Source organism: Mercenaria mercenaria, unplaced genomic scaffold, assembly GCF_021730395.1.
Source record: "Mercenaria mercenaria strain notata unplaced genomic scaffold, MADL_Memer_1 contig_4983, whole genome shotgun sequence".
Classification (NCBI taxonomy): Eukaryota; Metazoa; Mollusca; class Bivalvia; order Venerida; family Veneridae; genus Mercenaria; species Mercenaria mercenaria.
Window position 1 is genome coordinate 1 of NW_026463257.1, and position 26,013 is coordinate 26,013.

Below are 26,013 nucleotides of genomic sequence, written 5' to 3' on the forward strand. Positions count from 1 at the left end.
GATCACCTGCGCTGCGGTATCTACAACCACTGTAACCGCTTGATCCCCAACTTGAACATTCATGCTAAACTGCGAGGCTGACGAACTGGCAAACCTTGAACTCCCCAAGTTCACCACTGCCAGTCTCCTTCTGTCCCTCACCCTGTTCAGCACCCTTCAAGCCAGAATCCTTAGTCAACATAACTTCAGGCTGACCATTGTCAATTGTCTCCTGCACAACCGCTTCAGCGCTGCTACCGGTTATACCCTGTGAATTCACTAAGCGTAATAGTTCCAACACTGCTTCAGTGATACCTGCCACTGGACTATCCAGTAGACTAGGCTCACCAAACACTGCTCTCTCAGATGCATTTTGCACCAATGCATCACCATCCGGCAGACTGTTCACCATGGTGTCATCTGCCACTGACGGATCCATAGTGGGAGGGTGCACTGCCTGGCAATGTGACAACCAAACACACTGGTCCGTTTCAATTGCCTCATTTAGGCCTGGTCCTTTCCGGATCGAGTGTCGGCCTTCGAACTCGACCCTTTCTTGTTTAACGGCTGGTTGACCGCACCATTGTCTGCTCCCTTTGGACAATCTCTAATGAAATGCCCCTTTTCGCCACAACCATAACATGCTCCAGACATTGGTCGGCGTCTAACAGGTGACTTTCGTCTATTGTGCGAAGCTGATACGTCTTCCACCGCATACACTGCATGGCGGTCCTCGTCAGTTTCAACCTTGCGCTTATCGCGTTTCACCTTGCCAAACATGGCCTGGTGAACCTGTTGATAACGGCGGACGCCATTTATTGCCTGTTCCATGGTCACAGGCTCCGACATACATATATGGTGGCCAGCTTCCCTATCACTCAAACCCTGACAGAAACGAGTTACTGCTTGCTGATTTGAGTAATGTTCCGGAAATCACGGAACGCCTTTGTTGCCAAGGTTAAAATCCTATCTGACCAGTCCTCCAGGGACTCCCCCTGGGACTGTGACGCTTGCTGAAACCGCACCTGTGCTGTAGCCAGAAGCTCTTTCGCACCAAATCTACTTTCCAGCTTGCGCATCAACCTGTGGTAAGACAGATGCTCTCTACGATCAGTAAGGACTGCATAGAAATCAGCAGCCGCACCTGTGAGACTCCAACACAGACAATTTAAGCGCTCCTTTTTTGTCCATTCGCAAGCTTCTGCGTAACGAACAAATTTTTGCTTAAATGCAGCCCAGTTACCCTTACCATCATAACAAAGATTTCTTGGCAACGTGTTGATAACATCCCTAGCACGCTTCCGTCGCGCTAGAAGACCCTCATCAGTACGTGTATTCGAGCTAGAACTACGGCCTGGCCGTGTACTAACTTCATCATCAGAGCTGCTATCACTGTCCGAAAAACTTGATTTTCCAGACTTGAAACTAAACTTCTTCGGTGTAGTGTCTCGTACAGGTGTGTGTACCTTATATGTACGATGAGCCCCTGTGGAAGTCACACCACTAGTAGCCGTGCTAAATACTGTAGGTGTTGAACCGTCCACCGTGGAAGCATCCACACTGTGCCGTCTCACAGTGAAAGGGCTTGCCACAGTGGAAAGTCCAGCACCACCGCTTCCACTCATGGCAGGGTTAGACAGGGTAGGAAAGTGGCCGACACTTATTTCGGGCTCAGGCACGCCGGCGAATGATGAGAACACCTTTGGTTTGGCTGCTGGTGAAGCTTCTTCGCTGACATGTGGCTTTACCAAAGTGTTCAAAGGTTGCCATGGGTCTGTTTGATCAGTTGACTTCGGTACACTTGGAAGGAAGTCAAACTCCCCTACCGCAGGTGGACTAACCTCATCGTCAAGACCAGTTGTAAGTGCCTTATTTGGGCGAAAGTCAACTCTATCAAAGGCATTGCTTTTAACCGAACCCCTAGAGATACTTACTAAAATCCCCTCTCAACAATCGAATACAATATTTCGTTCTAGTTACACTTCAAGCTCACATTTCAACTAATTCCATATAATTCTAAAAGCTAAGCTTATTACAGTAAAGATATTCCATTCAAAGTAATTTCATTAGTCAGGATCAAAAAGTAACATACATTTATTATGATGGAACGTAACTATTCGTACTGAATCTTTGTTATTGTTTTTCTGTAGGCAAAAGAAGAAAAACAGAGCCCTTGGACCAGACTGAGTCGTAGAATGCCTGTCTTCTAGAAGAGGTCAAATACAGGAGGAGGAAAATCCAGAGCGTCTTTTAGAAGCAATTCTTGCTTTATACAGAATGAGTAATGTTCCCGAAACAGAAAGGCCTGATGTTCCTACGTGTAGTTACAAAGTTAGCAAACAGGTAAATAAATCAAAAGTTCAAATATAGTTTTAAGTCTTGCGCATTTGTATTGCAAAATAAAGAGGAGAATACTTTTAGACACTGCATTTCATTTCATTCCTGTTCGAACAATTGTAATTTATATATTTAAATACCTGGAGTAAATATGACAATGTCAGATGTCATGTTCTGCATTTCATCAGCTAGTCCTTATATATTGGACACAGTAAACCAAGAAAGACTGCTTCTCCAGTTCAGGATTTCATTTATTGTCGGACATAGACACTGGCAATTGGATGTTCCTACATTTGCATGGTAGTATTTCATTTTAGCACAATATCGAGCTTCGTTTAAGGTCTTTTATATATTTGAAAGCAGAAAGAAAGTGTCCGATTTATCGGTAATAGATTATTCTTAACTAAGGTTTAAAGTTATTGATTGGAATGATATATTTTCAGATGCGTAATGAAGTATTCAAAGTCAGTCCCACAATAAAAAGAATGGGTTATCGTTACCGAACATTTTACATATATGCTGTTAAACCCAAAAGTGTAGCAGATGAGGAAATGAGGAGGAAGCGAATTTGTTCTGTGCTGAAAAGATATGGTATTTACCGTTTCGAAATAGCTCCATGTGCTGAAAATGTCATGGATTTTATGCACGTTGGAGCCGAAATAGAAGTTAGATCAAATACACCATACCCGCTTAGATCACGCGAACCCGGGACTGTCAAAGGCGGCACGCTCGGCTGTTTTGTAAATATGAATGATGGAGAAGAACAATGCGGTCTTCTTTCTAAACACGTTTCTGAACATTGCAGAGATGTGTATTATGTCTGTAAAGGAAACAGTAAAATTATCGGTCATATGCTAGAAAGCACAAACAAATATCAACCAAATGGTCTTGATATTTCCGCTGCATTAATGAACGAACCTATAAGTGAAGAAGGAACAATGTTCAAGGACACACGTCAAGCTCTTTTGAAAGGAAAGTTATACGAATACCTTGAGGATGAAGAGGATGCGATATGTAGCAGTGGACAGTCTGTATATATTTATGGAGCAAAATCAAACCCTGGCAAAGGTGAAATTACAATGCCATTTGTTGATAGTGGACTCTCGTCTACATTAATTCAAGTAGAAGACCAAGTGTGTTCCGATGGAACAATCCAAGGACGTTTTGCAGAAAAAGGCGACAGTGGCTCAATCGTGTGTGTTGAGGATCCAAACAGGAAAGAAGTACATGTCCTTAGCATGGTAATGGGGACTCCAGACTTGGATGATTTTCCATCGACAAGAAGAACATATCTTACAATTCCATTGTCAAAAGGATTACAACAGTTACAACATAATACTGGAAAACAATTCAAACTTTGCTAACTGTGTCATTTATATCTAATGATTGATAAAGACTTATCGATCTTTTTGTCACGATATTTTGTTTGTAAATATATTAAAATCCCGATTTTCAATGACAATTTATCGCATTTTCAAATAAGGAAATGAAATGAAATAAATATTTAGATAATATATACTAACCAATCAATCATTATTTTTGAAATTATAAGTAAATAAACGTATGATTAACACATGGTATTTTTTCAAAATATGAAATAATACTTTGAGTATCTTTCATTGATGTTTTTGCCGAAAATTGTATTTAAATTACATATTTTAAATTTGCTTTTCAATTACCATCATTAATACATGACGTTTTTTCGGTGACATAACATCATTACCCGAACTCTGAGAAATTGTTACAATGGGTGGTGTTCACCACATTTCCCATTTCAGGTGTACTTCAGTTGTTCTGTAAAGTGGATTTTAAGGAAGTTGATGGATTAAATATACAGTAATTTGAAGTTGTCATTTTGATGCAATCAAAATGAAAAATCTGATTATGTCTTTATCTTGTTTTTACTAGTTCTTTTTCCTACTTATGACGACATATTTCTGCTAGCCACATATCCACTTACTCATGACGAACAAAGCTTTAAATTCACTAATCCAGTTTCGCTTCGTGATATCCATATAGGTATCGTAGCAAGGCAAAACGCGATCTGCCTGTTAACGCCCACTGCTGCCTCCTCCCTATCATTCTCCATTAACTGCGTTTGTTATTTTTCCACTTGGTACATTACGTTTTGTGGGTAACAAGAAATAGTTTAATCAGATATGTACTTCGACCCGCACTTTAACACGTGTCAGACATACTTGATCGTCTCGTTCTGCAATTTTCATAAAAAATGTAATTTAACCTATTTGAAAATCTTATTCTGTATTCTACTTATTTTCGCGAGTAAATGATGACATCAGTGGACACTAATTGGTGTTTTCGACCTTGTTAGATAATCATCTGGATAACTCGAAACTTTTCTAAATAATAACTAGATTTTTTACATTTTTAGAAAAATGTAAGTTCATGAATAAGTGGTTATTTTGTTGGCAGTAATGGGCTAATATATGAAATGTACTACCTAAATTGGTACACTGTTCCACCATACTTTGTCTTTATATCTTTCAGATTGTTAAATGTATAAATTACAAGGTGCTTCTTCAACAGTTGCAACCTCTCAAACCGTTTTAAAGATATTTGCTAGCCTTTCAAAGTATGGTACCACTTGTTAAAGTTTGCTTGCATACGCGGTTAGTGAGGTGTTGTTATATTTAACTTCCATTTTAGAAGAAAACGTTATAAAACCTGACGTACAAAAGTAGAAACATAGCTGTACCTCATATCATATATGTTACTAGCAATCATGTCAAAAAGTGTGTGAAATTTCATCAAGTTAAGCTCACCTGAGCACAACGTTGTGATTGCTCTTAGTCAGTCTCCTATTGTTGTCCGTCGTGTGTCGTCCACAATTTTACTGTTAAGTCCGTAGATGTAAAAAATTTGCCCAAACGTAATACAACTTGCATAAGTTGCCTAAATATATTCTTGTTTGATACTTTGTTATCAAGGACAAACACTAGGTCACTACGCCAAGCCATAGATAAACCTTGTTGTTACAATTAACTTATTCCTATTTATAATAATTGTGCTTCTGAACCTTTAGTCGAATTTCACACATCAGTTAAGTGTTATTTTCCGCGTTATTAATGTCATCACTAAAGAAGAAGCTATAAAGATATGACAGAAATTAAGAGGTTAAAGCAGGAAAGCAATCCTTTGTGGTTTGTACACTTGTTGAAAGTTATACAAAGATTTAGCAGACCCGGGTCCGAGGTTTTAAAGCAGTGTAATGTGAGCAGTCTTAGGACTCGACCCTCTGCTCTTCCCACAGTTTAGGTCAAAATTTTCAACACCTTCTTTTCCAACAAGTTTGGCATAGAATGTATAATTGACACTGAAAAATGATGAAGTGGGTGAATTTAAAAGGTAGATAATGGTAAAAATGTATATAAATTTTCTGCATTATTAAAATAGTTGCAACGGTTTATTATGCACAATAGTTTTGGTTATTGATAAGAATATCTTGTAAAAAGCTTATGTCAATAGGTTTGTATCACTAGTCACTTTCAGATACTCACTTATTGGGTTTTTTGCAAAGTTATTTTTCGCCTAAAATATGTAGGTTAGTCCTTTTAATATTGACTTTAATATTGACTTTAATATTGACTTTGATTAGGACAAAGCTGTAGACTTGTCTCAAAACCCAGATTTAAAACCTTTGTACCTGATGTTTTATAAACAATACAAAAGACAGAAGCTAAATATGTTTTAGATTTCTAAATGAAATTCTAGTTATCTGACTTGAAAATCCGATAAATGTTGTTTTTTTAATATTGCCAATATCAAAAGGCAAAAGTGTAACGGAGTAAGGTTATGCCATACCCAAGCGTAGCAACTTATTATGTCGCCACTACAAGTCAATTTAATAAATGTAAAATATTTTATTTTATTTTTCTAAATGCTGAACAATGAATGAATTAGTAAATAAATAAATCGACACTAAACTATTAAGCTGCTTTCAAAAGCCTGCTAAAAACCCACTTCTTTGTACAATATTTTGTTAACTGACCGATACATTGATGTTTTCTTTTCTTCTTCTTCATAAAACAACGTAGAACAGTATTTTATCCTAGGGTCACTTAAATACTTTTAAATATGTATGTATGTTTATCTTGTTTAATCTATACGGTTTACATTCACGATTTTTGTTAATATTAATGTGGAATGCATTATTTTTGTATGCGTATTTGTTTGTATTTTTACAACTTATTCTGCAAAGCACTTTTGAACGTGTACATGTGCATGAAAAGAGTGCTATATAAATGTGGTATAATAAATAAATAAATATAAATGGATATTAACTGTTTATCTTAAACAGCTAATATGTATAGATTTTCAAGACGATCAGCCGCCTCATCCTATAACTTCTGTTTGTACCCTGAAAAAAAAGCAAACATTTGTTCGGACATTTCAGTCTTTGTGTTAGTTTTCATTTTTTTGTGAACAGATTAAGTATTTTGGAAAATATTAAATTGGCACATGTTTCGCATCTTACTGACATGTTAAAAGTGCATTTGGAGAGAAAAATACGATAAGGTAATTTTTACCTTAGTTCGCATAATGCAGACCTAGACGAAGTACAAGACGTATCTGCCCATCTGAAATGGAATTTATGATGGAATATTGCACAGTCTTCACCACTGTGTGCATCCTGTGGCTCTCCTGGATTCCAGTCAAAGTATGGACCTACGGTTTCTCCACCGTACCATTTCCATCTTCCTTCCGTAAGTTCATCCGTCATACCAAGCCAATAATCTCGTACTAGAAATGGGATAATTTCAAAATTAGCACAATACTATGAAGTGACTTACCTACACTTTTAGGTCAAAAATATTTTCTCTCAAAAAACGTGACTACTGTTACAAACGTATTGCTTTTTGAAAGATGATCAATAACCAAAATTATTGTGCAGAAAGTAGTAAAACCGTTGCGACGATTTTGAAATAATGCAGAAAATTTACATTTTTCATACATTTTTACCAATATCTAACTTTTATTTTCACCCATTTTATCAATTTTCAGTGTTATATGTACATTTTATGCCAAATTTGGTGGATATAGACATGCTGAAAATTTTCACCCGAACCCGAATTGTTGGCGTGCGAAACAATGGCTCATTGTAGATATTTCTCAGTTCTTGATTAATAAGCTTGTGTATAAGTTTACTATGATTGAAATGTTGTGTGTTTGTTAACGAAGTAAACATCGTACCCTTTAGATGATCGCCCATGTAACCTTTTAGAAACATATTTTCCTCAGATGTTTCTACATGCACCAATCTACTTTGAAATTCATGTTGATCTCGGCAGTAATTCTGAAATAAGTTTTGGTATCATTTAATATAAAAAGGACACTAAGGGTGTTCAGCGTAACATAGTACAATATTAAGTTTTTTCACAGAGCCAATACCATATATTATATTTTCACATTATCGAAAATATAAATCTTCGTTCAAGAATGAAAAAAATGGAACATGCACGTATTTCTATTTAATCTCTTTAATCGTTTAATTACAGCAAATATCATATTATTCACTTAGAGAAGTCTAATATTTCTCTTGGATAAAGCATGTGATAAAACGGATTGATTATTTTGTATTATATAAAATATATGTATTTTGGATAATAATAAAATAATACATTGTGTATGAACGATCACATTATTTCTCATTTTTATCCATCTTCCATCTATATCAGACTTAACGTCATAAAGCTGAAAGATAGAAAAAAAAAACTGGACTCATTTCTAGCATTATCACAACGTATGCGCAGTGGCTACCTCAGCTTCGGTAAAGTGCACATTGTTTGTTCCAAAAAGATAGCAGGAACCTTTAAATGCCAACCAGCCATCTGGACAATCCGTTGCCAGGGTTAGACCTTTGAAAAGTAAAGCAGAACAATTCAGAAGAGAAGATATTATATGAACCAATACCTATATATGATACAAATGTATATGAGAAGACCATATCAAGTAAGCATAATGCGAAAGAACGACCTGCTTGAAACAATTACATTGTGAAAGATTAAAAGGTTCTTGTAGATAGTCAACATTTACCTACAAAAACAAACATTTTAAACCTCTGCAGTAGAAGACATTATGTAAGACACAGGCATAGTTTTTAATGTAACTAAACAAACTGCATCTGAATAATTGGAGAAGATAGCTTATTTTAGTTATATCAATAGATATAAAACACTACACTCTTAAGGCCTATGTTATTTTGAAATTATGAATTAGGTGGGTGGGGTACATGATATTATTTCTGAGGAATTTCGATGTTATTGTAAAACAAATTTTATTTCAATGTAACAATACATTAAAACCATGCAGTGCTGAACTCTTACTTTAGTCAAAAGACTAAAGTGGGAAAAGTTATCAGTATGTTAGGGTCACAATTTTCGGGGTAAGTATTCTATATCATCAAGCATAAATGCGAAAAAGTATAACATACATAGTAAAGCTGAACTATCCGTGTAAATGAGCTGAGAGCTATTTTTCTATTTCCATTTATTACTTTTCTAAAAAACACATTACAATTAACCAGGTGTCGGTAAAATTTGTCAGTTTTGTGCACATGCCTTTACACATTAAAGAAGTCCCAACTATAAGTATGGTGTGCGAGAAGGGCCTGAGCGCTTACGTAGTGCGCATTTACAGGGAGTGTATTGCATTTTCAAGTACTTGATATTTTCCACTTTGGTTAAAAAGCAAATACATTTTTGTGGATAATGACTGACTACAGAAGGAATATCACGGTAATAAAAATAAGCTGGACCTACAGAATGCAATGCTACAACCTACTAAACTTCAAAGTTTAAGTTTTTGCTTTAATAACAGGTGAAAAAGCTAGAACTCTATGATAAAAATCAAATAGATCGTTTCGGAAGTGTTAGAGAGTGAGAAAGCAAACACATCCTACGTAGTATTTAGCATGGATGATTTTGCACTGGTGTTAGTTAAATGAATGGTTACAGACTTCTATCCGCATGGCGCCTGGTATAGTGGTAGGAGTTGGGAGGTAGTTGGCTAGCACAATAAAGGTGTCTCATAAGCCAATTTGGCTGTCCCTTTCAATAAGGGTGATACTATAATAAAAAAGACCTTTACCTTTATACAGTAGGGATATGTTTGTTTTACATGTAACATGAAAGCATTAACCCCTAGTGAAAATATTATGCATGTGGCGTTCACTGTTTATGTATAATTGTAATATTATATTTTGACGTTACACTGATACAAACAAATACCATTTATATATAAATAAAAACAAGCAAACAAACAAACAACAACGGGAAAAATGTTTATCTATTTTATTTTGTTGGGTTTAGAGTAACATCAAAACCACACATTTAACTTTTTCCAGGTTTTTTTGGCGGGGAAAACCTCCAGGGGCCCCTCCAAACATTTTTTCGGGCTCAGTTGAGTACCTACATAGAGGCAGAGACCTTCGAAAAGTCAGCTGGTGGCTTCCTTACATGAAGAAGTTTACACCTAAAGTGAGGTTTCGACCCCACGTCGGTGGCAAGAAATTCGAAGTCAGCGACCTTGGCCATCCGGTCACGGAGGCATCTATAGAAGTAATGTTTGAAATATCTATCATTATGAAATTCTCACGCTGATTTTCATTCCTGTGAAGTGAACAGTTATGTCTACGTTTTTCTTTGCAAGTATTAAACTTATATATTCAATTAAATTTCGATACCATAAAATGATACTCAATGATATTTACCGCCAGAAATTACAAATGGTTTGTCGAATACATGTACAGCATACTTTTAATTACAAAAGTTTACACAGCACGAGGGTCAGAAAGCACGCAATTTACGTTTTTGAACGTATATATGAAACGTCATGCTTGAAATGTAAATAAAGGAACAAAAGTAATTTTCTACATGTTCGTGTAAAAGATCGAACTGTGATTGTCGATGTTTCCGATACAGAATATATATGAACGTATATATACGAGCCGTTTCATCTTATGGGACTTACAGGAACATAGTAAGCGATTGTTTATTTATTTTATTTATGTTCTAGTAACCTTTGACACCGATTTCGAGGACAAGCCGTATTTGTGACACATACATGTCTGTTGTTGGGCTGGAAAAAGATAGATCCAAAATTTAAACTAAGAGCTATATTGCATAACTTCTTCGTCATTTCTGTGCATAGAATTCGATTGCTATTTCGTTAGAATATCAGAAAATTACTGGAAATAAAACATATCTTTGAAAAAGTCCTGATCTTTCATCATTTTTTTGGTTGGCGTATGTTTACAAATTTTATGTTAGTAGGCCGTCATGTCCAAGAAGCCATGTAAAATGATAATTTTGATGACACATTGGTTTTATTTTGTAATTGTGAGTGATCGTTACGTGATCAGAAAGATCGGACAGTGGGATGTTATAAAAAGTGATGTTTTATTTAGATTAGAAAGTGAATCGCACTATACAATAATGAATTCTAAGGTAAAATACTCCTTTTACTTCGGTCACTGAAGAAAACATGGCGGACATATTTTTGTAAAATATCGGTGCACGTGTGATTTGTGTAACCCACTTTAACTACGTTTTCTTAGAAAACTTACGCTCAGCTCATTTACACTGACGTATCCTTGATTGATGAATATATATATTGTATAGATATAAGAGACTTACGGTACCAAATACTTACCCCGAAAATCCTGTGCATTTTCCTCTTGTGCACTGGAACACGCTTTTGAGTGTCATTGATACTTTATAATTTACTCGGAGATACATTTTTTTATTAGTATTAGTTTCTCTTAGACCTCCGTGCATTTCTCGCGTTGTTACGACAATCTTAGTTTTACACAGGAATTTTGCATGGTCAAAATAGCATAGGCCTTAAAATGTATTCAATGAATTAAATGGTAAAACTCTGATCAGTTTTATTTATGAAGACATTTTGAAAACATTTCTTACATTGACTTTGAATTATGGAATACACTATTCAATAACCATTGCTATACTACGTAATGGAATTTTACCTCAACAGAGTCAAACTATTACTTCTATAATACATATTTATATAATGCGCATCCTTTAACATTTGATTGCTTTTTGTACGTTTAGACAGGTATTAACTATGTATGGACTTCTTGCAAATCCGTGAAACGCGCTAGCGATTCTAAGATGAGTTGCTAGAAGTCCCAACGTTAGAATTCAGGATCAATAAGCTTTGTTAGATATTGCTCATTTTTAAATTATATTTCATTTTAACTCATTTTATCTACTTCAACTTATACACTTGCTAAGCTAAATCATGTTTCTTTTGCAATTTACAATATATGCATTTCAGCGTGATCTTTATTTTACCCGACTTAAGGGTATGCGAAAAGTTATGAGACAAATCGATATGTACGGATCTGTATATGAACACACAGTTCGGTATCAATATGTCGGTGGTGAATTAGCTGTGTAAAGATATCATGATTTACCTGCAGCACAGGAATGTAGCGAGCTCAAAAACATAAAATATGAATCGCCCCTCGTACAGTTCAAAATTTAACGTGAAAACTGAAAAAACGCAATCAGTAACGTTTACTTGAAAACATGAAATAATAAAAACATTTGAGCCGTGCCATGGGAAAACCAACATAGTGGCTCTGCGACCAGCATGGATCCAGACCAGCCTGCGCATCCGCGCAGTCTGGTCAGGATCCATGCTGTTCGCTTTCAAAGCCTATTGAAATTAAAGAAACTGTTAGCGAACAGCATGGATCCTGACCAGACTGCGCGGATGCTGGTCGCAGAGCCACTATGTTGGTTTTCTCATGGCGCGACTCATTTAATTTTTTTCTTACCAGTTCCGCACACAAGTAGAAATACGTAAACAATCATTTGTCTAGTTAGCTATTTATCGACAAGTCCTTCTGAAGGCACGCAACAAGCTACACAATGTTTAAAAGTGAGATAACCTTTGAGCAGTTTTACAAAAATAGAACATAATGTATGTACTAGTATATTGTAATGATAACCTGAGTTTAACATGTTCAACCACAGTGCATTTCATACTTAAAGGCACTGGCCTCCAGAACGTATGACAATAAAAAAAGAGAAAATTTGTAGGTATCAGGAAACTAATGCTATATTCCTTTTAAAAGATAACTTTGAAACTTAATGATTAACAGACATATGTTTTGGAAATATCTGAGAATTCATTGGTTCTATTACTTTTTAAGCGTTTGTAAAACTTTGCTTAAGATTCACTGCCTTATATTTAACGTTTGTTAAATACAATAGGCAATAGGGTTATTATAACAGTAGCTTAATCAAGGATGTTGTATTAGACTCGAGTGGATTTTCTCAGGCCTGATCACATGAGACGCAGAAGTGCCGAGTGTGATTCGGCTTGACAAAATCCACGAGATCCGAATACAACATCACAACATCACAGATCAAACTACTATTATAATGACCCTTTTATTATATATCTTGTACACTTTTGTTGTCTTTTAGCAAAAGATGACTAAATACAAATCTTCAACGTAGAGCTATTTGTTTACCTCGCGCATGAATATATACATTTCAAGCATTGATTGCCGCCGGTTCAAAAAAGTCAAAGCATTGATTGCCACTACGTGAAAGCATTGATTGCGACCACGTGAAAGCATTGATTGCGACCGGTTCAAAAACGTGAAAGCATTGATTGCCACCCGTTTAGAAACGTGAAAGCATTGATTGCCACCCGTTCAGAAACGTGAAAGCATTGATTGCCAACGGTTCAAAAACGTAAAAGCATTGACTGCCACCCATTTAAAAACGTGAAAGCTTTGGTTGCCATCAGTTCAAAAACGTGAAAGCATTGATTGCCACCGGCTCAAAAACGTGAAAGCATTGATAGCCACCAGTTCAAAACCGTTATCGTTTTCAGTAATATTTATAGGAATAATAGTTTAAAAAGTATAAATAATGGTCATTTTTAGCTCACCTGAGCACGAAGTGCTCAAAGGTCAGCTTTTGTGATCGCCCTGTGTCCGTCCGTCGTCGTCGTCAACAATTTGACTGTTAACACTCCAGAGGTCACAGTTTTGGCCCAATCTTAATGAAACTTGGTCAGAATGTTACTTTTAATAAAATCTTGGAGGAGTTTGATATTGGGTCATCTGGGGTCAAAAACTAGGTCACCAGGTCAGATCAAAGGAAAAGCTTGTTAACGCTCTAGAGGTCACAATTTTGACACAATCTTAATGAAACTTGCACAGAATGTTATCCTCAATAAAATCTTGGATGAGTTTGATATTTGGTCATCTGGGGTTAAAAACTAGGTCACCAGATCAAACCAAAGGAAAAGTTGTTAACACTCTAGAGGTCACAGTTTTGGCCCAATCTTAATGAAACTTGGTCAAAATGTTACACTCAATAAAATCTTAGACGGGTTTGATATTGGGTTAGGTAGGGTCAAAAGCTAGGTCACCAGGTCAAATCAAAGGAAAAGCTAGTTAACAGTCTAGAGGTCACATTTATAGCCATATCTTAATGAAATTTGGTCAGAATGTTACCCTCTGTAAAATCTTATACGAGATTAATATTGGGTCATCTGGGGTAAAAAAACTAGGCCGCCAGGTCAAATCAAAGGAAAAGCTTGCTAACATTCTAGCGGTCACAATTTTGGCCCAATCTTAATGAAACTTGGTCAGAATATTACTCTCAATAAAATCTTGGATGAGTTAGATACTTAATTATCTGGATTAAAAAACTAGGTCATCAGGTCAAATCAAAGAAAAAGCTTGTAAACACTGTAGAGACCACATTTATGACTGTATCTTCACGAAACTTGGTCAGAATGTTAATCTTGATGCTCATAAGGTTCAGTTTGAATCTAAGTCATGTAGAACAAAAAACTAGATCACCGGGTCAAATCAAAGGCAAAAGTTAGTTTACACTGTAGAGGCCACATTTATGATCATATCTTAATGAAACTTTGTCAGAATGTTCATTCCGACGATTTATAAGTCTCGTTAAAATCTGGGTCACTAGGTTAAATCGAACGAAAAGCTTGTTAATACTCTAGAAGTCACATTTATGACTGTATTTTTATGAAACTTAGTCAGAATGTTAATCTTGATGATCTTTAGGTCAGTAGGTCAGGTGAGCGATACAGGGCCTTCATGGCCCTCTTGTTTAAATTTAAAATACAATTTCATTTTAGATATCTCTGATGAATGTTTTCAATATACTTAAAATTGATCACAAACGATAAGCACTGACAATTTAAACCAAAATATCATTGCTCCTCGTATATGCTAAAGATCGCCTGTAACAGTATGTAGCGTCCAATTTAAAACTGGTGCATGCGTCTTCGTAAGTCCACGGTTCTCATAAAGTAGACTGAGTACAAAATATAAATTTTCCGATAAATAGATTTTGTTTTCTTACAGTTTCAAGCACATAATATTCATTTAACAGACAATGGTATATTATTAGGATGTCAAGTCAGATATCTACAGTTGGCTTGGATGTTCAAAATGAAATTCAGGTATGCAGTTCTTCTTGTATTATTTGCGACAGCCTGTAAAACTAAGTTTCAGGCTAGCGTTTTAGTTATTTAATTCGGAGCTCAGTTTTGAAATGGACCAAGGGCAAAGCTCTTTTCTTGAGATAGTAAATAACAACAAGTAAACAAGTAACGAATGAGTAATACAACATCGAACCTCTTCTAATACGAGATAACATGAAAAAGACTTTAAAATAAGTAGTACTTATTTTTCTAAGTACAGTATTTCGTTGATTATGAAATGACAAGAGAACTAACACAGTGCGAGTAGTATGATATGATTCATATGCTGAACAAATGTGTTGGTTATTGCTCTGACAAAACATTCATAGATAAACTGTATTTTAACTGTGTATGTAATCCTGTTAAGTTCAAAGTATTATCGCAGAGTTTCCTTTCTGGCAATGTTATTCACAATTGATCAAAACATAAGAAAAATAAAATTCTACAGAATGTTGTATAATAGAAATGATAATCTTTAAAAAGCTGCCAGCATCACTGTTTGGTTTAGAAAAAAAGCGCTTTGTTTAAGTACATTTACCGGCTTCATTTCATATTGACCGTATTAAAGCTTTGAAATCTTTCGAGTAGGTTAATTGGGCCGTTTCTCTTTGAATTGACATACTAAACTGTCCTTCTGCCTTATCTTTAACTTTTGACTTTCAACATACTCGAGACATAGTACTAGAGATCAGTTAATGACACAAATATTAATCCTATCCTGCATTTACCTGTTCACCTGCATGATACAAGTTAATAGGATTAATGAAGTAAATGTATGGTTAAAAACTTACTGATGAGTCATTTCATTGCAATGTCAATTTTCATGGTAAGTACTGAATAGTTTTTTCTTGTTTTTATATATGATGTGTAATATGGTACAAATAACATTATATCTGATTTGCAGTTTAAATAGTGGATCTGAATTAATTTTATTAGACTTAAAACATTTTCTGACGTCACACAATAATCATGTATTTGACAACTTTTTTGCATTGAGATAAGATCTTCCCGCAATAATCCAGGTATAACTGTGGATTTATCAATGACTTTATGCAGCAAATGTGGTGATTTTGGACCAAGAGTTATAATGACCAAGTAGTTCGAAGTAAGCAAGCATAGCAGCTCTCTCGCGGAGGACCCAAGTTATAAAAGAAAAATCGATGTAGTTACGTTTTCTCACACACTGGTCTCGTTGTTCGACCGCAAGTAACGTCTGTCCACTGATAACCTCTTATTTGTTGAAACCAGACACAACCCTCACTGCTTCCTTCATTTGGTTCTGAGGAGGCCCAGTCGAAAACAGTAGCTTTTGTATCCTCTGCTTGCCAAACCCAACTGCTGTCAGTCACATTTTCCGTCAGTCCAAGCCAGAAAGACGCGCCTAGAAAATATATTATCCTCAATCAATTTTCAAGACAATTAGTCTCATTTAGTAAAATCATTATAACTTGGAGTCAATCGTTAAAGCCACACGCTCTTATTTTTGCGACAATTTTGACTCATTAGATTTTTACGTTCTTTTCCAACGTGTCATTATCCATAAGCATCATTAAAAAGGGCGATATATAATGCAAATTGTTACCATTGTCTAGAATTTTATTGAAAAGATTTTGCAAAGATCCTACCTGTAAAATTGTTCCTTTATAGTTTATCAATAAAATGATAAACTTTCAAATGATAAAATACCTAGTCATACCTTCTTGTTCTCCTTCGATAGACTTCATGAACATTTTCAAGAATGCAATTTCGTCTGTAGTTTCCAGACTGACCAAATGAGATCCACGTAGCTGATAATATGCCTAAAACCAAGTGTGACAGTTATACGTACAAATGAACGTAAAAAAGACGAATCTCAATTAAACAGGCAGTAGTCAAAACCTTACATCTTTAATTTCAATAAGTGTCATTTTTATTATGTGCGTGAAATTAGCCAGAACAGCCAGAGTAGCCAGAATTCAGCCAGAGTTTAGCCAGAGTAGCCAGAGTTCAGCCAGAGTTTAGCCAGAGTAGCCGGAGAAGTCAGAACTCTGGTTACTCTGGCTAGCCAGAGTAGCCAGAGTTCAGCCAGAGTATCCAGAGTTCAGCCAGAGAAGTCATAACTGTGGTTACTCTGGCTGGCCAGAGTAGCCAGAGTTCAGCCAGAGTTCAGCCAGAGAAGTCATAGCTCTGGTTACTCTAGCTGGCCAGAGTAGTCAGAGTTCAGCAAGAGTAGTCAAAACTCTGTTTAGTTACTCTGGCTGGCCAGAGTAGCCAGAGTTCAGCAAGAGTAGCCAGAGTTCATCCAGTATCCAGAACTCTGGTTACTCTGGCTGCCCAGAGTAGCCAGAATTCAACCAGGGTAGGCAGAGTTTCTAGATTGTTAACATGTTCTGGCTACTCTGGTCAGCCTAAGTAGCCACAGTAGCCCGCGTCACCAGGATATCATTTGCTCTGGTTACTCTGGCTGTTTCTAACAGAGTAGCCAGAGTTCAGCCAGAGTGAAATGCAAAACAAAAGACCTTGACAGCCAGGTCGCACTGCACTAAATCACAGTCCAGTGTGGTATGGCATACAGCCGTATAAGTACTGAAGATCCAGGTTTCTGGCTACTCTGGCTGAACTCTGGCTACTCTGGCTAAACTGGATGTATATTTCGGTTGGTATTTATAAAAAAGAAACAACAGAAAATTATGAAAATGTTAAAAAAAATCGCTGGCAGTTTCAGCAACAGTGGGTGTGTTCCAAACCATTTTTCACAAAAACAAGTCTAGTGACCCATTGTTTTTATTTGTTCATTGTTTTCAGGACAAAATTTCCTATCATATATGTAAATTTGAAAAAATTCTATGAAAGGAAAAAAGCTATAGGAATTCTCTTTAACAAATCATTTTTCTTTGCTTTATTACTCAAAATCTACTCAGGACAACCTGCATTAAATCTATCAAAATTAAATTTCACGAGTTTAAAAGCAACAGCTGTCTAATGAAATTGTGTTCAACTATCCTACAACCTTCCACGTAATACTAGGTTAAAAACAAACGCTATACTAACATTTTTAAGTTGAAAAACGGGTATTATTCTATATATAAATGTACAAGTCAGAGATATAGAACCGGGTTCAGAATGGTCATTTCATGATGTCAAATACTTATGAAGAAGAGTTACAAAGCATTCAGTGCAACGGTTTATGAGAAACCTGCTTATACGCAAAACTTTCATAAAAATCCCACGTTAAAGCAAGCAAATATTTACAAAAATGAAAGCCCGAGTTGAAATGAGTTCAAACGCTTCAGTCAAGTAGTTCCTGAGACACCTGCTCACAAGCTAAAGCAAAACCATTTCCTAAAATTCCAACGTTAAAAGTAAGCAAACTTCTGTCAGAATGTGAACACGAGTTAAAAATGAGCTCGAGTTACAAAATCAGTCAAGTAGTTACTGAGAAACCTGCTCTCATGAAGTATAACACAAAGTTTTTAAGTCCAAAAGTGGTAAAATATATGCTAGAGTTATATAACTTGTCTTTGGAGGTCATCTCATTATGCAAAAGACATGTATGTAATCTCGCAAGATTTTAAGAATTCTGCTTTAAAGCTTAAACCAAAATTGTAAATGCACAAGTTCATGTTTGTTTGTTTGAGGTTTAACGCCGTTTTTCAGCATTACAGTATAACGACGGGTAGAACGTGAGATTTAAAGTTACGTAACTTGTCGTATGAGGCTAAGCCATTACACCAAAGAATTATGTATAGTTTGCAGCAGTTGGCCAAGTAGTTTCTGAGAAACCCACTTACATGGAACACTTGAACCAAATTTAAAAAGTTAAAAGGACAAAATTTTGAGAAAATAAAGGTCAGAGTTACATAACTTGTCCTGTGAGGTCATCTCTTGATGCCGACGACGTGTGAAATTTTCAAGTATTGACTTAGTATGTTTCAAGACCTTTCTAACATGCAAAACTTATGACAAGGATACGGAGGTTGGCGAAGGAATGGCAAATTTTAAATATCTAGCAGGTTGAAACTGTCCAATAATAGTCCAATAAACAGAAATGCCAGTCCTTCCCTGTTTATAGACAAGTCATTTTTTCATCCTTATCCCAAACTGACGTCTATAATCCTGGGGGTGGGGGGGGGGGGGGAAGAATAGATGTAAAAGTCAGTGGTTGCAGAGATTAAACTATAAGAGAATGGTTGATAATGTAATGGCGTGATATCTTTGTTAGAGGGATGGAATTATCTGACGTGGGAATCGCAAACACATAGGGGCCGTCTTATCAAAATCGTAACTTTACGAGAAACTTGCGAGGTCCATTTCTCGTAAGTTCCGATTTACGAGAATATTTATGATTCTCGCAAACCGTCTTATCAACGTCCTCGTAAGTCCGCATATCGCAGTCCTCGTAACTTTCTCGTAACTTTCTCGTAACTGGTTAAACACAGTGACGCAGTCTACATTTTTTTTAACGTCGTGTAAATAAAACGGGCACTTGCTTAGTAACAAAACAACCGGCATAATCTAAACATAAACATGTTAATAAAATTTATGAATCTTATTTAATAAGCATATTTTATAAAAGTTTTCTTCGGCGGAGAGATAAATGTTTAAAATAAATGTGTTCCAAAACAAAAACAAAAATTTTCGCACTGGAAAACTAGTTAGTTGAGATGATGTTCAAGTGTTCATATTTCGTCTGTTTGAATTCGGACTGGTAAAAAAGCAATTTTTATGCGTACATCATATTCAGAAGATCTGACGTTGTGTAAAATGAACAAAGCACAGGGTGTAGTTCTCACCTGGGATAAACATGTCACTTTTTTCAAAACTAGTAGGAAGTAATTGTGCGGATGTGTAGCCTATATTGATCGTCGATGTGTTTTCTGATCGTCCGAGAATTGGTTTATCGTGCGCAAATGATAAAGCATGTTTCATTTTTAAATGATCTGATAATATTTAAAGTAGATATATTTTACAATGATTGATCCTACCATAGAAATTTACAAACAATTCGAAAAATCGTTATTTGTGCGAGTCTGGATTGTGCGTTGGTGTATAATCTGAAATACATTTTCATCTTGATCACAGCCATTTGTATATAATTGTGTAACCACAAGGCATTAAGTCATCTTTTTATCAAACAAACTATAATAATTTCATAGCCTTTATTTTACTAATGTCATAGCAATTCCCGGCGTCGGTTCGTTACTCTCTTTCTTATTCCGTAATATAAAAAGCCTAACATAAACATGACATAGGCCTAATACAAAATTGCACAAACAATAACTCACGCATTGTGTAAAGAAATACAAAATACAATATCAACAATATATCTAAATATATTTTACCACAACTGAAGTGAATTAAATAATTCAAAATGATTTGAATTTGAAGTAGGCCTAATAGGCCTAGTATATGTAAGATTTACCATCTTACAATTAGGGGTAGAAATAAAATCTGGAAATTAGATCCCTGGAAAGTAGATCGTAGGAGTAGAAAGACTGTTCTGAGGGCCGAAGGAATTCGGCGGTGAAAAGTGCAAAGGGATTTAAAAAAAAAAACAGACCAATGTATTTCTTTCTCTCATTCAATCTCTCATTCAGACACGACGATTGGACATATTAAAAGGAAAAAAACAAACATGACAAGTGTGCACAAAGACTGCATGGACAAACTCAAGGATTAATTGCCTCTGGAACCTACGTTAATATCTGTGATATTATGTACATTACCGTGGATCCCCGATTCAATAAAATAGCAGACGATACAAACATAACCCTCGAGAACCTCCGTTAATATTCGTGATATAACGTACATTACCGAGGATCCCCGATTCAATGAAAACGAAAGAATAGGCGAGCGGATCAGGCGACGCTCAAACCCCTAAAGCTTACTGGGTATCGTTTTGAAATGTTAAAATAAAGATATAAGTCATCAATTACGATATTTTTGGTTTACTCCGAGCTACAGTAAAATGCTAATGTTTGTATTGTGAATTTGGATGACGAAAACGGCCATATATTATGAAAATTTAAAATCATCACCAAATTTCTTTCTTAATTTTTCACGGGAATGATACCTCCAGATCTTTCTAGAAAACTCACTACTCTCACTCAAAATCTTGGAGCCATCATTACCATCACCCGCCTTATACTTCCTTTACATACGTGTATTCCCTAACTAAATCTCAGTTTTTCAACGGTCTAAATCCGGAAACGCGCCTTTTGTGAAAATTAACTTTCATTTCCAAGTAATAATGTTTATTTCAGACAGAACTGTTATGTGAAAATGATACAAAACAAGACATTTAAAACTGACTGCTGAACAGAGACCTATGCATGTATATCATTGAAGACTTTATATAAAATTTATATATGTGCCATGAAAGAATGTATAAAAGTATGGTTCCTTGCTACGGTCTGAGTATAGTATTCTGGATATTGAGAAGTGTCACGCAGACGAATTGTTATAATTTGTGTAAGAAATAAAGAAACTATTGATGTGTATATGCGGTCAGGAACATACCCTGAACATAACTTGAGGCAATTTTCGGACATTTGGGAAAACCATAGGACAGGCAATGGAGCTGATGTACAAACTTAAAAACAGTACGATTTTTTTTACATAACCTGAAATGATTTTGGCCCTATTAAATGCCCTATAAACTACAAAGGATACACCACTGAAAAAGATCCGATCTATCACGGCCCAATTTGCAAGATTTTCAAGTCCCTCTGGGTAATACATATGAGCCGCGCCATGAGGAAACCGACATGATAGTGACTTTGCGACCAGCATGGATCCGGCCAGCCTGCGCATACGCGCACTCTAGTCAGGATCCCTGCTGTCCGCTTTCAAAGCCTATTGGAATTAGAGAAACTGTTAGCGAACAGCATGGATCTATGTTGGTTTTCTCATGGCGCGGCTCATATATGCTTAAAATAACTATGAATATGTAGAAATATACACAAGATAATGTACGGTACCATGTTTCCATGCATTGCGTTGCACCAGTTGCTTGGTAACATTAATGAATGGTGTCTCCGAGTGGTAAAGGTCGCTGACTTCGAATCACTTGCCTCGCTGTGGGTTCGAAACATCACGTGAGGATGTTGTCAGTATGGCTTACGGGAGGTCAGTATTTATAAGTGTCCACCCGTTCTTAAAAGAATGCCCGGATGGGCACCTGTGATTAATTATTGCATGTACTATTCAGAATTTTTCTGACAGACACCTATCTTACTCTGTCGAAATACTTGAAGTTGACAGGACAGGTGTACAGAAACAGTATGCTAGTTTCTATGATTTCAACTAGTGACGTATATTTTGCTCGCAGATGAACAGTTTGTAACTTGAATTCATCAAAACAATAAACATAAAGTAGAAAATGTGACATTAGTTGTAAACGTGTATTTTTGCGATTTGATCTACTTTTTGATCCAAATTTCAGACTTGGTCGCGATTTTACGAAAATAAACATTCCGGCCTTGTTTCGTACAGATCATGACGAAATGACACTTATGGCTGTTTCTTTCCTAACCTAGTGATAACAAAAAACTTCCCATACTTCAATACATGTTCAAACCCCGGCTTAGTATGTATGGGGTCATCTGCTGGTCATAATCAACCTCCCTATAATTCTCATTAACCTAGACCCAAGTGTTCTCAAGTTTTCATCTGGAAACCGTTTAACTGTTTGTGTAATTGTGACCTTGACCTTTGACCTACTAGCGTCAAAGTCAAACTTGACCTGTATTTTATGATGTTACATGTGTGTACCAAAATTTATGATCTTAGACCCAAGCGTTCTCATGTTGTCATCCGGAAACCGTTTAACTGTTCCGAGTCACTATAACCTTGACCTATGACCTACTGACATCAAAGTAGAATCTGACCTGTATTTCATGATGTTACACCTGTGTACCAAAATTTATGATCCTAGGCCCAAGCGTTCTCAAGTTATCATCCGGAAAGCATTTAAATGTTCCGAGTCACTGTGACCTTGACCTTTGACCTACTGAACTCAAAGTAGAACTTGACCTGTATTTCATGATGTTACACCTGTGTATCAAAATTCGTGATCCTAGGCCCAAACGTGTTCTCAAGTTATCATCCGGAAACCATTTAACTGTTCCGAGTCACTGTGACCTTGATCTTTGTCCTACAGACATGAAAGTCGAAACTAACCTGCATTTTATGGTGTTACACCTGTGTACCAAAATTAATGATCCTAGGTGCAAGCATTCTCAAGTTATCATCCAGAAACTGTTTAACTGTTCAGGGTCAATACGACCTTGACCTTTGACCTACTGACCCCAATTTCAAACCTGACATGTATTTTCTAATGTTACACTTGTGTACCAAAAATTATTAAAATCGGTCAAGCCTTCATGAGTTATCTTTCGGAAACCATGACCCAGTTTCAAACTTTACCTAGAAATAATCAAGACAAACATTCTGACAAAGTTTCATACAGACTGGGTCACAACTGTGGCCTCTAAAGTGTTCACAAGTATTTCCTTTGATTTGTCCAGGTGACCTAGCTTTTGACCCCACATGACCCAGCTTCAAACTTGACCTAGGCAAACATTCTGGCCCAGTTGCATAAATATTGGGTAATAACTGTGGCCTCTAGAGTGTTCACAAGCTTTTCCTTTGATCTGGCCTACTGACCTAGTTTTTGACCCACATGACCCAGTTTCAAACCTGACCTAGAGCTCATCAAGACTAACATTCTGACCAAGAATCATAAAGATTGGGTCACAAATGTGGCCTCTAGAGTGTTCACAAGGCAAATGTTGGTGCACGACAGACGCCGGACAATGACTGGTCACAATAGCTCACCTTGAGCACTTTGTGCTCTGGTGAGCTAACAAAAAACAAAGTTCCATAACTCAGCAGAATATATGTTAACTCTTATCATGCTGGACACAACTGATTCTGTCTTTGCAACCAGTATAAATCACGAATAACCTGCACATCTATGCAGTCTGATCATGATCTGCACTGTTTACCATTCAGTCAGTTTATTTTTCATAAGTACCCCTTTTTTCAGTTAATGGTACTGTGACTAATTCATTATAGAAATTTAGCAGGATAAGGGTAAGACCCTAACATGCACAATGCACAACTAGGGTTTGTACTGATCACATCTGAACTAGCTTCAAGACAAGGAGTTATCTACTTCTTTTCTATTTTTAGCTCTGGATATACCAAGTTTGAAGAAGATACATTTAGCTGTTCATGACAAATGTAGGTTAAAGGTATTTCTATTTTTAGCTCAGCCTCTAGCTGCCCCTAAAATGGGGACCCAAGTGCCCTCACTTTGAACAAACTTGTGTGAGGACCTTTAATTAATGCTACAAACCAAATTTAATAAAGATCCATCAAGCGGTTCATAAGAAGAGGTCATTTAAAAGTTTTTCTTCCTTTAGCTTATGATGGCCACTAAAGATCAAGAAGAATCTTAGAAAACTATATAATTAAAAGTCCATGACAGAATGTTACTGACCAAGTTTTGTGTAATTCTGACCGGTAGTTTCAGCGAAGAAGATGTTTAAATGAAATTACTAACACAGGAAGCCGGGCGATGTACAACGAACCATCCACCTACACTAACAGCTCAACCTGAACTTAGCTAAAATGGTGGCACCATTCATGAAATACTGGTGCCAGTTGTGGACCTTGTGTCATGTGATGTGGGTGATGATGCCAAACAACTATTTTAAGTTTGAATTAAAACCATTTAATAATAACAGAGGTAGAGTGAATGTTCATCAAAATAAAACTTTTACTTAACATTTAAGTAACAAGATGGCCTAGGTTGCTCACCTGAGTAACATACCATAACAGTGTAAACATGTTTAACCTAGTGAATATTCTGATCTATTTTCATTAAGATTGGACCAAAAATGTTGCCTCTTGAGTGTAAACAAGCTTTTTATTTTATTTGACCTAATGACTGATAACAAACATTCTGACAAAGCTGTATAAAGATTTAATCAAACATGTAGGCCCTAGAGTGTAAACCTTTTCTTTTATTTGACCTGCTGACCTAGTTTTTCATCCAAGGTGACCCAGATAAAAAAATCATCTGAGATTTGATGGAGACAAACATTCTGAATAAGTTTCATGCACATCAAATGACAAATGCAGCCCCTATTGCAGACACAATGTTTTTCTTTGACTTGACCAGGTGACCTAGTTTTTGACCCCAGATGGCCCAGATTCAAACTTTATCTAGATTTCATCAAGAAATTAATTCTGATAAAATTTCACCAATATCCATTCCAAAACGCAGCCCCTATTGCACATACACCCGTTTTTTTTTGTTTATTTGACTGGGTGCACTAGTTTTTGACCCATATTAACCCATATTCAAACCTGACCTAGAATTCATTCAGACAAGCATTCTGACCAATTTTCATGAGTTTCAAACTTAAAATGTGGACTCTACAGTGTTAACAAGATTTTCCTTTGATCTAGCCTAGTGACCTAGTTTTTAAAACCACATGACCCAGATTCAGTCTTGGCATTAAGATCATCAAGATAAACATCCTGACAAAGTTTCATGAAGATTGACCTAGTTTTTAACTCCAGATAACCCAGATTCAAAGTTGACCAGTCCTACAGATTATCAAGACAATTATTATAACCAATTCTCATCAGGTTCCAACTTAAACTGTGAACTCTAAAAGTATTGACAAGATTTTCATTTGATCTGGCCTAGCAACCTAGTTTTTAATTCCACATGACCCAGTTTCAAACTTAGCCTAGAGACCATCAAAATAAACATTCTGACCAAAATTCATAAAGATTGAGTCACAACTGTGACCTCTAGTGTTTACAAGCTTTCCTTTGATTCGACCGAGTGACCTTGTTTTTGACTCAATATGACCCAGATTCATTCTTTAAGTAAGTACAATTTTGCATAATTCATTAAAAATTTGTGTATTTTTTTGGAACCTTGTGTCATTTTGATGTGGGAGATGACGTGGAACAACTGCAATGTATTTCAAGTTTTAATCATTTAATAATTAATAGAATGAAAAGTGCACTGAAAATTTAACCTGAAATTTTTAGTACAGAAGGGGAATAATTCATGGAATACTGGTGCCAGAGTTGTGTCCCTTGTGTCATATGATGTGGTTTTAAGTTTGAAGAAAATCCACCTTGTCCTAGCAGGTGTAGACATGGATGCTGATGCCA

General features: G+C 36.2%; 3 protein-coding genes across 3 annotated transcripts; 1 reads left to right on the forward strand and 2 right to left on the reverse strand.

Annotated features, from left to right (window-relative positions):
- Positions 1-483: 483 nt before the first annotated feature.
- LOC128554372 (uncharacterized) lies at positions 484-828 on the reverse strand. Its single transcript, XM_053535657.1, has one exon. The coding sequence runs from the start codon at positions 826-828 to the stop codon at positions 484-486; it is 345 nt and encodes a 114-aa protein (XP_053391632.1).
- A 1,283-nt stretch (positions 829-2,111) lies between these two features.
- On the forward strand, positions 2,112-6,655 carry LOC128554374 (uncharacterized). The gene is made up of 2 exons (XM_053535659.1): positions 2,112-2,322; positions 2,760-6,655. Exons 1-2 carry the CDS (start codon positions 2,257-2,259, stop codon positions 3,678-3,680), a joined length of 987 nt encoding a protein of 328 aa, XP_053391634.1. The 5' UTR covers positions 2,112-2,256; the 3' UTR covers positions 3,681-6,655.
- Positions 6,656-6,812: 157 nt separating this feature from the next.
- Positions 6,813-12,210, reverse strand: LOC128554375 (perlucin-like protein). Its single transcript, XM_053535660.1, has 4 exons — positions 12,137-12,210; positions 8,095-8,192; positions 7,528-7,630; positions 6,813-7,077 (listed from the first exon to the last, which is right to left on the reverse strand). The coding sequence occupies exons 1-4, from the start codon at positions 12,171-12,173 to the stop codon at positions 6,860-6,862; spliced, it is 456 nt and encodes a 151-aa protein (XP_053391635.1). The 5' UTR covers positions 12,174-12,210; the 3' UTR covers positions 6,813-6,859.
- Between the last annotated feature and the right edge of the window lie 13,803 nt (positions 12,211-26,013).